This window comes from Syngnathus floridae, chromosome 1 (assembly GCF_059516105.1).
Source record: "Syngnathus floridae isolate MCC-2025c chromosome 1, RoL_Sflo_1.0, whole genome shotgun sequence".
Taxonomy (NCBI): domain Eukaryota; kingdom Metazoa; phylum Chordata; class Actinopteri; order Syngnathiformes; family Syngnathidae; genus Syngnathus; species Syngnathus floridae.
In genome coordinates this window covers 24087806-24102457 of record NC_142413.1, presented here as the reverse complement: position 1 = coordinate 24102457, position 14652 = coordinate 24087806, and the positions used below count along the sequence as shown (strand labels likewise).

The 14652-nt window shown below is 40.3% G+C and overlaps 1 protein-coding gene across 2 annotated transcripts in view; it reads right to left on the bottom strand.

The window, feature by feature from the left end:
- The window catches only part of nexmifb (neurite extension and migration factor b), a 99409-nt gene that overhangs the window by 29981 nt on the left and 54776 nt on the right, over nt 1–14652 (bottom strand). For both annotated transcript variants that reach the window (XM_088389761.1, XM_088389771.1), the window contains exon 2: nt 12642–12802. In XM_088389761.1, the coding sequence (XP_088245887.1) occupies nt 12642–12756 (115 nt within the window). In that variant the 5' untranslated portion in view covers nt 12757–12802. The remainder of the gene's footprint in view (nt 1–12641; nt 12803–14652) is intronic.

Here is a 14652-nt window from a genome sequence, read left to right as displayed (position 1 = left end):
GAATCTATTTGAACATAAAAGAGATGTATTGTAGCTCATTACTAACCCTTTGTCCATGTGTTGCGATCGATGGGGCTTGGGTGAAGCAAACTGATGATTTGCTGCTGAAGCCAGTTAAACTTTTAGCTAGCCCAAAAAAAAAAAAAAGTGTCTACAACTGTGACAACCAAACTTTTTTTTAGTCAGAAGGGTGACTAAAAGGTTTTGTGTACGTGTGTGTGTGCGTGTGTGTGTGTGTGTGTGTGTGTGTGTGTGTGTGTGTGTGTGTAGAGTAGGGTTGCAAAATTGTAGGAATGTTAAATTAATGAATGCTATTCAAATTTTCAGACATATTTGGAAAGGGAACAAAAAACAATGATAATAATAAAAGTCTTCATCATTGTGACTTTGGTATACATTTTAGAAAATTGAAGCTAAGCATGCAGCAACTTCATCAGCCAATGATTACAGACTTAAAAACAAAAACTACCGTATGTAATATTTTAAAATCTTTGGCTGCATGACTAACATTAATGTTCATTATCACTTTTGAAATCAGTGTTGCAGTTTGAAAAGAACAAAAAGAGTGAATTCCCATCATTATTACTTATTTCTATAGCGAATGTGTGGGTATAATTTTTATATTATATTAGTTTTGTATATTCTTTTTAAAGTCCCATAACTCATCATCATCAAAAAACAAAAAAACTTTTCCTGCCCATTTGCAACCTTCGTGTTGGCTTTGCCATAATGCAGTTCCAAAATCTAGCACGAGATAAATATAAATGATAACGATATCAATCCAAAGAAATAAAAAATCAAGTGATGAATTTTTCGAGGGGACAGAGGAGTAAGACGTAAACGCCGACATGCTGTATTCTCATTTGACTGGGTTGGTACAACACGGTGCCGAGACTGTCTCCCTCCCGCCTTTTCTGCTGCTTGCTCCTGCGTGGGCGGTGAACAGTAGCTCGGATGAGCATTTTGGTTTTGGAACCACCATTTTTTGCTTGCGCCCTTGAGTCAAAAGAGAAAAGCTGTGACTGGCAATGCTGTCTAAACAAAAGCTTGAGGTCCAAGTAAATCTTTAAGGCGAACAACAGCATGAGGTTGGTTGGCACTGATACACCGAAAATTATTTAAGTCTTTCTCACCCATTACAGGAGTGTCATGTCATCTAAAATGCCTGCCCCTGGCTGTTTGGGGCACAACTTCCCCACGCTCCTTCTCATCCATCCATCCATCCATCCATCCATCCATCCATCCATCCATCCATCCATCCATCCATCCATCCATCCATCCATCCATCCATCCATCCATCCATCCATCCATCCTCATTTATTTAAAGAAATGACAGAAAAAAAAATGAAAAAGCAAGAGACATCACTAAAATTAAAGATACAATTATATAAAATGAATGGAACCAAGTTGATACATTTCATCAAACACCCTCACTTAAAATCTCCGACATGATGGTGGTGATGAAAGAGATGCTCGTGATAACCAGGCTGCTGAAGAATACGGGAATGATATGCATGTACCGTAAATTTCGGACTATAAGTCGCGTTTTTTTCATAGTTTGGGTGGGGGGGCGACTTATATGTTTTTTTCCACAAATTTTTACTTGAACATTAACACATCGCTTACTTACAAGTATAGTTGACCACTTCACATGTTATTTTTAGTATAGTTGATCACTTCACATGCTTTTATATCTTTATCTTGAACATATTTAAAACATAAAAAAAATAGAGAAAAAATCAAATAAAGCAATTAACACTTTAAAGCGCCATATCCAAGTCCACTGTCTGCTGCACACTTGCTCCATTTTTGCTCCTCTTATATTTATTGTGTTATTTGTTTATTTATTATTTATTCATCACTCTTATTTATTCATTGTTTGTGCCTTCTTGGGGTTTTTTTGTGTTGTTTACTTGTATGCATATTGTGTACTATGTCTTGTCACCGTGGGATAGTGGAAACGTAATTTCGATCTCTTTGTGTGTCTTGGCATATGAAGAAATCGACAATAAAGCAGACTTTGACTTTGATGAAACCACCAAATAAACAAAACAAAAAAAACGAAACTGGATGAGGGCGTTCTAAATGGGAAGGGCTTAAGAAAAATGGCACCAAAAAGAAACTCATATTTTGCAGGTAAAAAACTTCAAGTTGTAAAATATGCAGCCGAAAACAGTAATCGAGCAGCAGAAAGAAAGTTTGGAGAACCGTGATGTACCAAAGCATTACTGTAATTTGAATTTCAAATGACGTCAGTGGCACGGCGCGGTGTGGCGTGGCGGTTGTTTACATAAAGGACAAACGTACCCGCGTACGTACTACGGGCATCATTAGCGGCTTTGTTTCTAAGTGACACGGAGGACGCAGAGATTGAAGGAATTAAGGATTTGGAGTGACATAGAAGGTTTGAGAACTATTATGGCTTTTACGGACGCCCGGTCCTACTCTACTGAGCTCTCGTTCACCTCCATGGATCGAAGTCGGGGGCCGGCGCTCGGCCGGGTGGCTGTCTGCGGATGGTGCATGGGGCTCGGACATGGCTTTTACGCACGCCCGGTCCTATTGTATGGAGCTCTCTTCCACATCGGTGGCTGGAAGTCCACGCCGCCACACGCTTGGAAGTTTGTTTTGTTAACTAAAGAGCCGTTTACCAAACCCACGTCTTTCCTTGTACTTTGTTAACGCTACAATATAGTTATATACTAGATCTGTGGAATAATGACGAGGCTGACGTCAGGGCACATGCGCGGCGTTGTTGACATAGGATGAGGAATTTGATCGATGGATTTAATGATTTGGAGTGACACAGATGGTTTGATAATAGTATTGCTTATATAATAGTTATTTGATATATAATTTATATATCGTTATAAGGGCCTGTGGAATATTTTGAATTGCAAGCGCCGTCAGCCGCGCGCACCCATTGTTGACAAAGAACGATCGATGGATTTAATGAATTGGAGTGACACCGATGATTTTATAAATGTGTTATGTAATAGTTCTCTTTAATAACTATATGTTACGTCAGGCCCATTCTCAGCTCTTTGTGTTTGTCACGTTAGCATACCTATCGTTTAGCCTGTTGTTGCTATTGTATCGAACGATCGATGGATTTAATGAATTGGAGTGACGCAGATGGTTTTATAAACATGTTATTTATGTAATTGTTGTCTTTAATAACTCTATATGTTACGTCAGGCCCGTTCTCAGCTCTTTGTTTGTGTTTGTCACATTAGCATACCTATCGTTTAGCCTGCTGTTGCTATCGTTTAGCCTGTTGTTGCTTGTTCTTGGTGTGTGGGATTTTGTCGAATAAATTGCGCCCCAAAATGCGACTTATACTCCGGAGCGACTTATATATGGGTTTTTTTTTCACTTTTTGGGGCATTTTATGGCTGGTGCGACTTATACTCCAGAGCGACTTATAGTCCAAAAATTACGGTACTCACAGTGGATCAGGATTTGAAAAAAGAAATATTTCTGTGTACATCATAACCTGCGAGACAAATACAGTATCACTTGGCCTCCAGAATGTAAGAAACATTCTGTCAGATAACTAAGATACCAAAATGTGGAAAAACTATGAATATTACCCATATGCACTGTATATGCATATTTATGTCTAAAGATTTATTGATATATGCAATTGATATATGCATATATGTATTTACTATTTATTGTATGCATATATGCACATAGATTTGTATTTGTGTATGTCTATATACACCATACACACACGCACATACACATACGCACACACACAGACGCACACAAAGACACACACACACAGACGCACGCACAGACCAGCATAAGACCTTCCAAAAGCAGACAACAAAATAAATAATATATCACTATAAACTATAAATGCTATCCTTTTCACCATGGTTTTGGCCTCAGGCATGTGAATCAAAATAGAACTGTAAAATTCTTTCTTTTAAAAATTTGTCACTGCGCTGTCAGTCAACAAGAGATTCCAACACCAATCAAAAAATGGCAGCGTCTCTTCAAGGGATGGCCAACTGGTTGCCCACACTGAGATTTAAAATTAAAAAAAAAACTCAAAGCTGTATTCATCTTTTTCTCACCAATGTAAATGCAATGGGTACCAATTATCTGCAGATTTTTGCTATTCACTGGTCATGGCGTAATTTATCCATATTTAAAAAGGCATATTTGGCATACATTGTTTAGGTTGCCCTTTCGTTGTCTATACATTCAGAAAGTCATTATTGTTATTATCCGAAAAAAAGAGGTAACCTCCTATTTATGGATATTTGATTATGATTAGATAGAATATATATTTTTGGGGTTTAGTTTCATTATCTGGGGGTGTCACCAAAGAAAAGCGGTAGACTTTCTTGCAGACTGGCAGTGCACTTTCTGCCCTTTAATCTAGCCCTTATCTCCACAGCTCTGTGTCCATTTGGTCTCACTTTGTCTCTCAATGAACAGACCATTAATAGCCTTTAGCGTGGGTTTCTCCTCAACAGACCTCGGGGCCCCCAATGTCACCCCTATGTATCTGTCGGGTTACATAAAATGCGCTGTCTGGCCTTTCTGTTTTCCTGCAGTGTCATCTCGTCTTGCATCCCGACCCTGAGCGCTTGTTAATCCGCTTGACAGATGATCACGCCATTATTTATCCATCCATGCAGTGTAGACCTCTCACCAGCAGATGTCCTAGGATTCTGTGTTGTTCTACTGACCTTTGTCTCATCAACTAATTATAATTAGTTCCCGTAGCACAATTTCTCCCATGGTCTCAGTTAATGGAATTATTACAAAATCTACTAAAATTCAGATCTGTATCATAAGCAACGTTTTTACAAACAAAGGATTACTCAGATGTTTAATAGTTGCGCTTGTGTTTGGCAGTGATGACCTTAAGTCCATCGCAATGAGAGCAGGCTCTATTATTTTCTATTATTCTTCTGAATTTTAACGAGCTAGGCAAAATGATGGGTGGCAAAGTTCAACAAAAAACTTTTAATTAAAAGTATCATTTTTAACATTGTGGAGTAAAATTTACAGTTTACACAGATCTGATCTGCTAGGTTGGATTGACAGATATTTTGCATTTAATGCAAAATCCGAGATGAGTCATAATTTAGTAATGATCATTACATTACAGCAAACACACTAACTCCAGGAACGCTCTGTGCTGCCATCATCAATTTCTCACAACATAATGTCTGATTTATTTTCATTTTTTCCCCAATACATTCTAATTCACTTGGTATTTCGTAGAGTTTTAGCGTTTTAAGCTTTAATTTATTATTTCCACCCCAAATGCATTTCAATTAACATTATTTACACATTGATTGCGGCTAATCATGGATCGGTCCAGTCCAGTCCTAATCCTCTGCAAATCGCGGGGGTCGATTGTCCTGTAATGAAGACGTTGTTTAAATGGACTGGATAAATTGGTCCATCTTCTGATCAGATTGGTGATCGGTCAGTTACCCTTTTTTTTAACATATATAGGTGTATATGTAACTAGCTCATCAAATTCCTGCTTGTGTAAAGCCGATTTTGAAGGCAAAGTCTTTGATTCTGCTGCAAGATCTTTTTTTTTTCCACAAGTGACTTTTTAAACTGCCATTATCTGTTGTTCCTTCTTTTCTTTTTTTTTGCTGCTTAATTCTCAAACACGCTCAGTACTGCAGCACGCAGAAGGACACTGAGTGATAAGGGGAGAAGAGAAATAAGCAGAGGGAAGGTCAAAATTGAGCAGAGCGGCAACCAATTACAATGCATCACTCTTAGAGACTGTAAGCGTATGTGTTTGCTACACTGCGTCATTCATACATCCGAACATTAACGTCCAAGAACAAGATTCAGGCCTCAAAATAAGTGTGCTTGTAGGAAGAGGGAGGGCGTGATGAAGTTTAAATGAGGAAGGAGGCCTGCCCTTGAATGGCAGAGGGAAGAATGGCAATAAGGCAGGCAGTAGGCAAGGTGTTAAAAGTTGATTAGGTTGTTAAAGGTCACATAGCCAGGCTTCATCAGTTGTCCCAGTGGAGCACAAGAACCAACTCTGGGGGCCTCCACACCACTGCTAATGAGACAGGAGAAGGCAGTCCTACTAACATATGGATATATCCGGCTCGTGTGTACAGTGATGACATTACAAAAGAACATCTCGCCTTGCCTCAAGTGGATGAAACAAGAGTAGCACAAGAATACGCGGGGATGAAAAAAGGAGGAAGTATCAGTGACATTTTAAATGTTGGTAGCTCAGGCCCAACGCACATTGAGCATAGCGGCCCAACACGTCAGCAACTCACAGGTAATACCAGACAAAAACAAAAGCATGCTGGATGGAAAAACTGCATTTACAGGAAGGCACATTTTTAGGCACAGAGGCACTTATGCAACTAATATTTTTGATAGAATCGCTATAAACCTTTGAAAAGGACAAAGAAATTGCGTTGGTCGTTAAATTGGGATATAATTTGGGCTGCAACTACTGATGATTTTAATAGTCGATTAATCTGTCGATTATTTGTCTATTATTCAAATCGGTTGCAAAACAGCTTTGACATTTCTTCTCAGGACATTATTTCAACTTTTTTTTCCCAACTATTTCATGAAGAACTACAGAGAATGGAGAAGAGTTACTGATGAGAAAATGGAATTCTGAAGATTTAGACTATTGTAAATTAAAACAGGGATTTAAACAAATAACCAATTACCAGGACAGTGGTTAGAAATCACTGGCCCACAGGGTCAAAACCGATTGTTAGTTGCAAATTTGCCAGCCTTGTAACATATACACTCCCATTCAGGTCACACAAATTAGAACCATAGAGTTCCAATACAGTAGCGTTTAAAAAGACGCTTCTATATAATAAACTGCTTATGAATACAGAAGATTTATCTTTTCACCAAAAGTAATAATGGCCTGCCTCTTTCCAACACACCCTCATGCTTTGCATGATCCATATTATCTGTACTGCAAACATTGAGCCATCTGCGAGGCAATTAGCATATTTCCAACAGCTGCATTATTAGAGCTACACCTTGTTTGCTTTGCTGCATCTAAATCAGGCCGGATAGAGTGGCGAGCATTATGTCGCTAATACACTATAATAATATCCTGCAGGTTCACATGACAGCCAGGGCGCTCTGTCAATGTCTGTTTCTTTCAAACACATTCGGGCTTGTAGTGATCAATATTTTTTACTGGCACCACGTTGTTCTAGCCCTCACACTTAAGCGACATAGTAATTGACATTTATGCAATTTTCAGGGCCAGTACCTTTCTTTGCCTTGCAAGTAATTGTTCATGTCTGCGCGCATGTGAGCGCTCTTCTCCATTCTACGGCAGTGTACGGATGGATCAGGAAAATGATGGAATTATTAGGGGTTAAGGATTTTTAAGGATTTTGATACCGGCATCAACACTTTGGATTTGGAATGAAGCAATCAAGAGCGTGGGTATATGTGTGTGTGTAGGTTGGGGGGGTATGTTCCAAATGAGAAAGTGCCATACACTCATAAAAATTTTCAATTTAAATCTACACCTCAGTCATTTATTGGCTATTTAATTTCAAATCTATTGCAGTGGACAAACTATTAAAAACTGTGATTGCTCAAATGTTTCCGACAATCAAGGAGAGAACCGGCCTGTCAGTGTGTGAGTGTGTGTGTGTTTGTTTGCTTTCAGAGTGTGTATGATGGTATGAAGTGGAATTTTGATTTTTCCTAATAAAATGCCCTTTCAGATGAGCTGGATCACAGGCTAAGGCCAAAAATGATGCGATGGCAGCCACCGCTGGGCCCAGGCAGTGTAATAGCCAATCACAGATGAGAAAACATCTTCTAACACATCTCGCGTCACACTTGTACTGTAGCCATTTTAATTCCAAACGGTGCGCACTCTACAAGATCAGACCTGCCTTCGGCGGAAATGGCGTGTAAAGATTGCAGGAAATGGGGTCAAAATACAAAAAGTCCTGCCTAGCTACAAAAACAGATATGCTCAAACCTCATTGAATAAAGTACATAAGCAGACAAGTATATTCACATCTTAAATAAATAAAAGAAACATTTTAAGCATATAATTATACCTACACACCAAATCAATAAAGAAGACATAACTAGACCTTTTTGATAAGTGGTGATGAGAAAGGTTTTTATAACTTTATGATCTGATATATTTCTGAGCACTTTGAAATAACAAATGACTTTTGATATATTGCCTAAATAGCTTAATGACCCTTAAGGAACTGTGTAATGCATACCTGATGTTTTTTCTCTGAATCATGGACACGACCAGAGTTGTCTTGACCGTTCAGTACTTGATTGTATCTTATGTTTTGACTAATGCTAGACGCCAGTTTTTGATTACTACTGAACACTCTGCACAGAGGGAAATAGTTTGCCTAACAAAGAAAAGATATGGTTGGAAGCATGATTAAACTAAGAATAAGCAAAGACATGATGTATCAAAAGAACAGCAATAGATTAATGATGTCACAGCCAAAAGCTAACATAATTTCGTACAAAATGACAAAATTAAAAGAATCCAGCAGTACGACAGTGTATGTCTAAGATTGGAGAAGAATGTTCACAGGAAGGTCACGTGGAGATAAAACCAGCAAGTGCCAGAAGGAGCCACCCAAAGACTCGGCCAAAGATGATCGCCAAGGCCGAAAGACGGGATGGAAGAGAACAGCCCCCCTCCACACACACACACCAACAGCCCCCCACCTCCACACCGAATCGCCCATAATCAGCACCACTCCCATGCAAGCAGACTCTGCTTCGAACTTGCCCCACCCCGAAGACTCATCGCCCATCAATCCCGGCCCATAATGTGCTACTGAATATAAAACTGATCTAACAACCTTGGACTTTGCCTTTTCTGAATGGAAACTTTCCGCTCTTGAAGGGCCCAGCGCTGTATTGTACTTTCCTGAAAACAGAGCTTTTTGAACAAGAATTGTGATTGAACTCAACCAATCTGTCTAAGTCTAATTTCTGCTTCAGTGTCTTTGCATTTTCCTAAATCTGAAGAAATCAAACGAGCACGCAGTGAGTAAATTGGATAACAGGTGATTGGCAAAGGCTTTTGCCGTGAGGCGCAGATAACGCGCTCCCTAAATTGTGGACAAAATCCAACAAGATATACACATACGCACACATACAAACACATACAAAAAAAAGAAAAGCTGATACAAAATAACACTCAATATCAGTGTTGGCTACATCTGCCATCAATTGCTAATCAATAGCAATGCATCTATGGGGTCAATGTGATTCCCAGCAGATAGTATATCTTATTGTCCCCACCATTACATCCCCCATCTTGATCCGCCGCCCCACATTGCTCCACTGATGTGTATCAGTGGTTGTCCCCGGAGTCCCATGAGTCAATGACTCGTGGAAGGAGAGGGCCAATACATACAACCTATGACAGGCATGTCCAAAGTCCGGCCCGCAGGCCAAATCTGGCCCCCGGTCATATTTCATACGGCCCACAGCTTTGGTCTTATAATGTATTATTCATGGCCCGCCTGCACTGTCAAACTGAATTAAAAAAATCATGAAACTTGAAACTGTAATTCCTCCTATTACCAAAAGGTGGCAGCACCAGCCCTCGCCGCTCATTTCTGCGAAAACGAGGAAAGTTAACATTGAGGGACGTTGCTTTCAAGAGAAATGGGAATTACATTACTTCTTCACTGAAAATCAAGGTGATTGTGTTTGTCTAATTCGTAAAGAGACTGTTGCCTTGTTAAAGGATTTCAACCTAAAGAGACAGCATCAGACTAAACATGTTAACACATACGACAAGCTAACAGGGAGTGACTAAGCTGATAAAGTGAAGCAGCTCCAAGCTGAACTGGCATCACAACAGCGATTCATCACGTGGGGCTGTGAGTCAAACGTAAATCAAAAGTAAAAATTACTTAATATTAAATATTACGAAGTGGCCATGTTAATACTGTTGAAGTTATGAACCTGTAGACGTGACACAAACTTCTACTTTCTGAAAAATATTGTAAATGACAGGAGCAAAATTAACTTGTTTTAAGTTTTAATGATAACAGACAACTTTGCATGACTTATAACTCCTGTTTAAAATGTTCATGAGGCAAAAATAATTTTAAACTCTTGTAAATTAAATTATTTCATGCAGTTTGTTCAATGTTATCTGACTCTTCAGATATGAATGAAAGGCAGAATTTGTGTTTTTAAAGTTGTTCACATCTACCTGAATGGCTTATATTTGGTTATTTTGTCATTTAAAAAATAAAGACAATTTGGACAATGAAATTTGTTTCATAACATTATGTATTTGCATGAAATTCTGTAGTTAAAAAATGTCTGAAGAAAGTATTGTCCCCTGGGCCCCTTCACTTTATCAAATCTGGCCCGTCAGCCCGGATGACCCCAATATCCCCCTCAGTTAATGTGTGTTTACAAAAAATCTGCACTAACAGAGTTGAAGAACATCGCCACAATAAATACAAACGTGAGTCGCCATGTCACAAAACAAACGTCATTATTACATTCCATCAATTTTACAAATAGAGCAAGTTTGCGAAATACCATCAGCCCAGGAAGTATTCCGCTCACAAAAATAGAGCCTATAATGTGTACAAAGTTTTGTTCACCAGAAGTCATTAAGAAAAATGTGTGAATAAAATATTCATTTTACATAAACATTTTTTCCCCAGCCACCCTAGTTCTTGGATTGTTGTTGGTCTATGTGCCCATATAGAAAAACAACTGGTGGCAAATACCCAATAGTCTAATAGCTGGGTTGTACCCCAGCTCTCGCACCAACGTCAGCTAAGACAAGATCCAGCTCAGCTCTGACCCTTGTGAGGATAAGTCCATAAACTGCCGCCATATATATCACGACACAAGAGAGCACACCAAAGCTAGTAATCAATGAAATTACCTCTGAACGGCGCACAAACCCTCTATCATCACACATACATACACACAGACACACACATTAGAATAGCATAGCTGTGCGTAGATGTGTGAACCTGCCAATTATTCCGCGCCTGACTGGAACCTCAATCCATCTGAGGTGTGATTGGAATAACAACCATCCTCCAAAGCATGCCACCCTCCATTCCCTGCAGGGTATCATTGAAGCTGCAGGGAAAGAGGGAAGGGAGCGTGACAAGGTAAGGAAGAGGATGTGTACACAGGGGTGCCATTAAAGGCTCGAGGAGGGGGATGGATGAATCTCAAGGACCGTAACAGAAGAGGAGCATTCGACATGTCTTAAGAGCATCGTATCAAACATTCAACGACTGTCTCCATTCTAATCAGTGTTGCCACAGTTACCTTGGAAAGTAACGCAGTTACTTTACAGATTACTGTCCAGAAAGTTTTTTTTTTTTTTTTTTTTATGGACTACTTGAGTTACAAAATAAAGTTAAATCACAAGTTACTTGTAGTCACAATTATATTATGTGTTCTATGTGCCCTCTCTGCATCTATTGCGGCCTGGTCATCCTGGAAGGTGGATCCTCCCATCTGTGGTCTCTTCTCAAGGTTTCTCATTTTTCCCCCGCAGTATTTTTTTTTTTTTTTTTAGTTTTTCCTTGCCCTCCTGGGAGTTTAAGATCAGGGGACTAATTATCAATTTTTGTACACGTGATGCCCTTTGAGACATGCGTGTGATTTGGGGCTATATAAATAAACGAGACTTGTTAGCAATCAAGTGTCCTCCTGTATTTTTGCACTCATTACAAACTAATTGCTTTGCTGCATGCACAATACATCACCGTGACTGAGAAGTATGTGCTATTCAAGACTTGTCAATTGTGTCAATTTTCTTTCATTACTGCAAGCTGGAGGTGATTTCAACTAAAGGCCTTTCAAAGACTGACATCAGTATCGAGTTGAAGTAAACATAATGTACATATGTACTAATCTCTGGTGTTGCTTGAAGGCTAACTGTAGTCTGGGTTACCTGAATGAATTACATTGGTCGTTACTGGAAGATGTGCACATTTTGGAGGAGCGTAAGGTGTTACCCTCATCACAGGTTCTAACGGAGGCCCCGATAGGCAGAGAGGGGGTTAAATTGGAGCAAAAAGCCGAGGATTATGCGAGGAAGGAACGAAGGGGGGGAAGAAGTCAAAGCCAGGGCTTCCTGGCAGTGTTCCGAGGCAGAGGTACTGTGAGAGTGAGAGCTGTCTGAGTGACACTCGCTCTCATAGCCACCCCACCTCGGGGAAATAACCCTCTTAATCCAGCATGCTCTTTCAGATAGACAAGATCCCCCATTCTTCTCACAGCGAGGATATGAAATGTTCCCCCTTGCGATTCAAATACCTGGCATAAGGGCTGAAAATCTAATTGACAACAATGTGACGCCGAGCAGCTCGGAAAAGACATCAATGTCTCCGGGCCGCCTCCTTTCGGGGAAGGCACAAAGCCATTGGTTGGCGACATGGGAAGTGGCCTGCCATTGGCTGGCTTGTAGGGAAGGGGCTCACTGTTACATGGCTCGGGACTGCATCTGCGGGGTATTGTTTGAAGTCCTTTTAAACACACCTGATCGCCATATACACGAGCCTTATTATTTTTTACATCCATCTTTCACAAGGACACATAATGTGACAAACACTTGGAGACAGAGTTAATTAACAGTCGACATTGCTTACCGAAGAGAGGAATCAATAGAGCCAAGGCAGGCCCGGTCGCAGCAGGCCGAGCAATAAGACCCGCTGACCGCACAGCCTTTTCAGCGCGAGCCCAGGGAGGTCTTTTTCTCACCATACTGGGAAATCACTACACAGTCAGGCAGCTCGGTACCCAGAGTGCACTGCGGAGCATGTACACACACACACACACACACACACACACACACACACACACACACACACACACACACACACACACACACACACACACACACACACACACACACACACACATAAACACACACACACACACACACACACACACACATTACACACAATTTGATATCATATTAGCATTACAAAGGCTTTCCCACCATCTGTGTCATGCAGTTTCCAAGCTTTGAGTGCTGATGTTTCCGTAGGTGCTGCTGATGGCTTGAAATGACAAACGTATTTATTAGCGACTTTCTGACGTTTCCGTACAGTACGTAACACGTGCAAAGCCCTTTGACTACTTTTAGATCTTACACACAGATCTTCCTGTGTAATTCATGTACAATGGCGCCTAGCTTGCAACACAATTTACTTGTATATGAAAATAGTTTAAAATGCCATCCATTCAAGAGCCCCCTTTAAATAAACTTGATTTCTTGATTACATGAACTTATTACATGACATTAAGTTGGAAACAACTTTACTGACGCACCCCCGACACACACACACTAGATGGTGCAGTGATGTACAATTTTAGATACGAGAGCAACCCTGTTTGTGAGTTCATCCTTTGTTCTACTACTGATTATAAAGGAATGGAAAAAGGCACAATATATCCTGGTGCAAGGAATCTATTGTTTTATTTGAAGATTTGGTGTGTATACGATCATGGAGGACACTAGCCTGTGGGTATTTCTGGTTCAATTGTCATTTGAGTAGCTAGATTTGGTTTAGGGGCTTTAAAAGAATTGTGAGTCAAGTTAGTATGACAAGTTCATTGAAGCAGAATAGAAAAACAAAATAATATTTCATTGGCTTTTGTTTCTTTGTTAGCATTTTGTATGTTCTAAAAAACATGAAATAAAAAGTGATGGCTGGACAATCTCCAATTACTTTTGTTAGCATTGCAGCAACAATATGTCTCAGTACTCAAGGTAGAAAGGAATTGTAATGTCTAGCCCACACTGATTCCCAAAATGTGCTGGTCTTGTGACCTTCTCTACGAGAGCGGTGTGGAAAAATCCTATAAAGAGCTATGTTCCACTCAGTGAGAGCAGATAGAGCTCAGCGTTTTACTCGGCGGCCGACAGGAGTGAAAAGATTTGGCTCGTACACACAGCTCCCCTTGCTTTCCACTGTAGCCTGTTGTCACTAGCTAGCCTCTGGTCCAACGCCAGCCGCCTACTTGGCAGGGAGAGGTGCTGTACAAAGCAAATGGCAGAACTGGTAAATAATGCTGATAGACTGTGATACAGAGAGAAGCGGCCTCTTTATTCTACAATCCACTCTAGCGAGGAGAATGCCGCCGCCGTTTGTCTTAATCACTTTGAAAAAGCAGGGAAGAATTGATCTACCTTGTGTTATCTCACATGATGAACAACAAATTGCTCAGAGGCGATGGTTTGCCATGGCAGTTGTTAGGGTTTTCCAGGTTATCTTTATCATAGGATTATGTTGGAATGCAACAGGTAATAAATACCTTACCTTGTCCTCCTTATCACAAGGTCATAAAACATCCCCTGACATGTTTAGACTAGAGGACAAGGGCTTTAGCCAGTTTACCCAAACCCCCACTCTGTTTCTCTTAATAAATATCCCCTCGCAGGAACGAGGGTTCAGACTTCATTCTGGAGCGAGTGAACTCTCCACCTGCAGGTGTCCAAAAGGACTTACTTGTCTCCCGTGTGGTTCTTGCAAAATAAGTTGGAGTGAACAAATCTCTAACAGCAGTCAGTACAACAGGAGTGGGTCGTTTACCGCTCAAGTCGAACGCTAACAATCATGCAGAGGAAAGAAGGGGGGGAGATAGAAAGTCAGG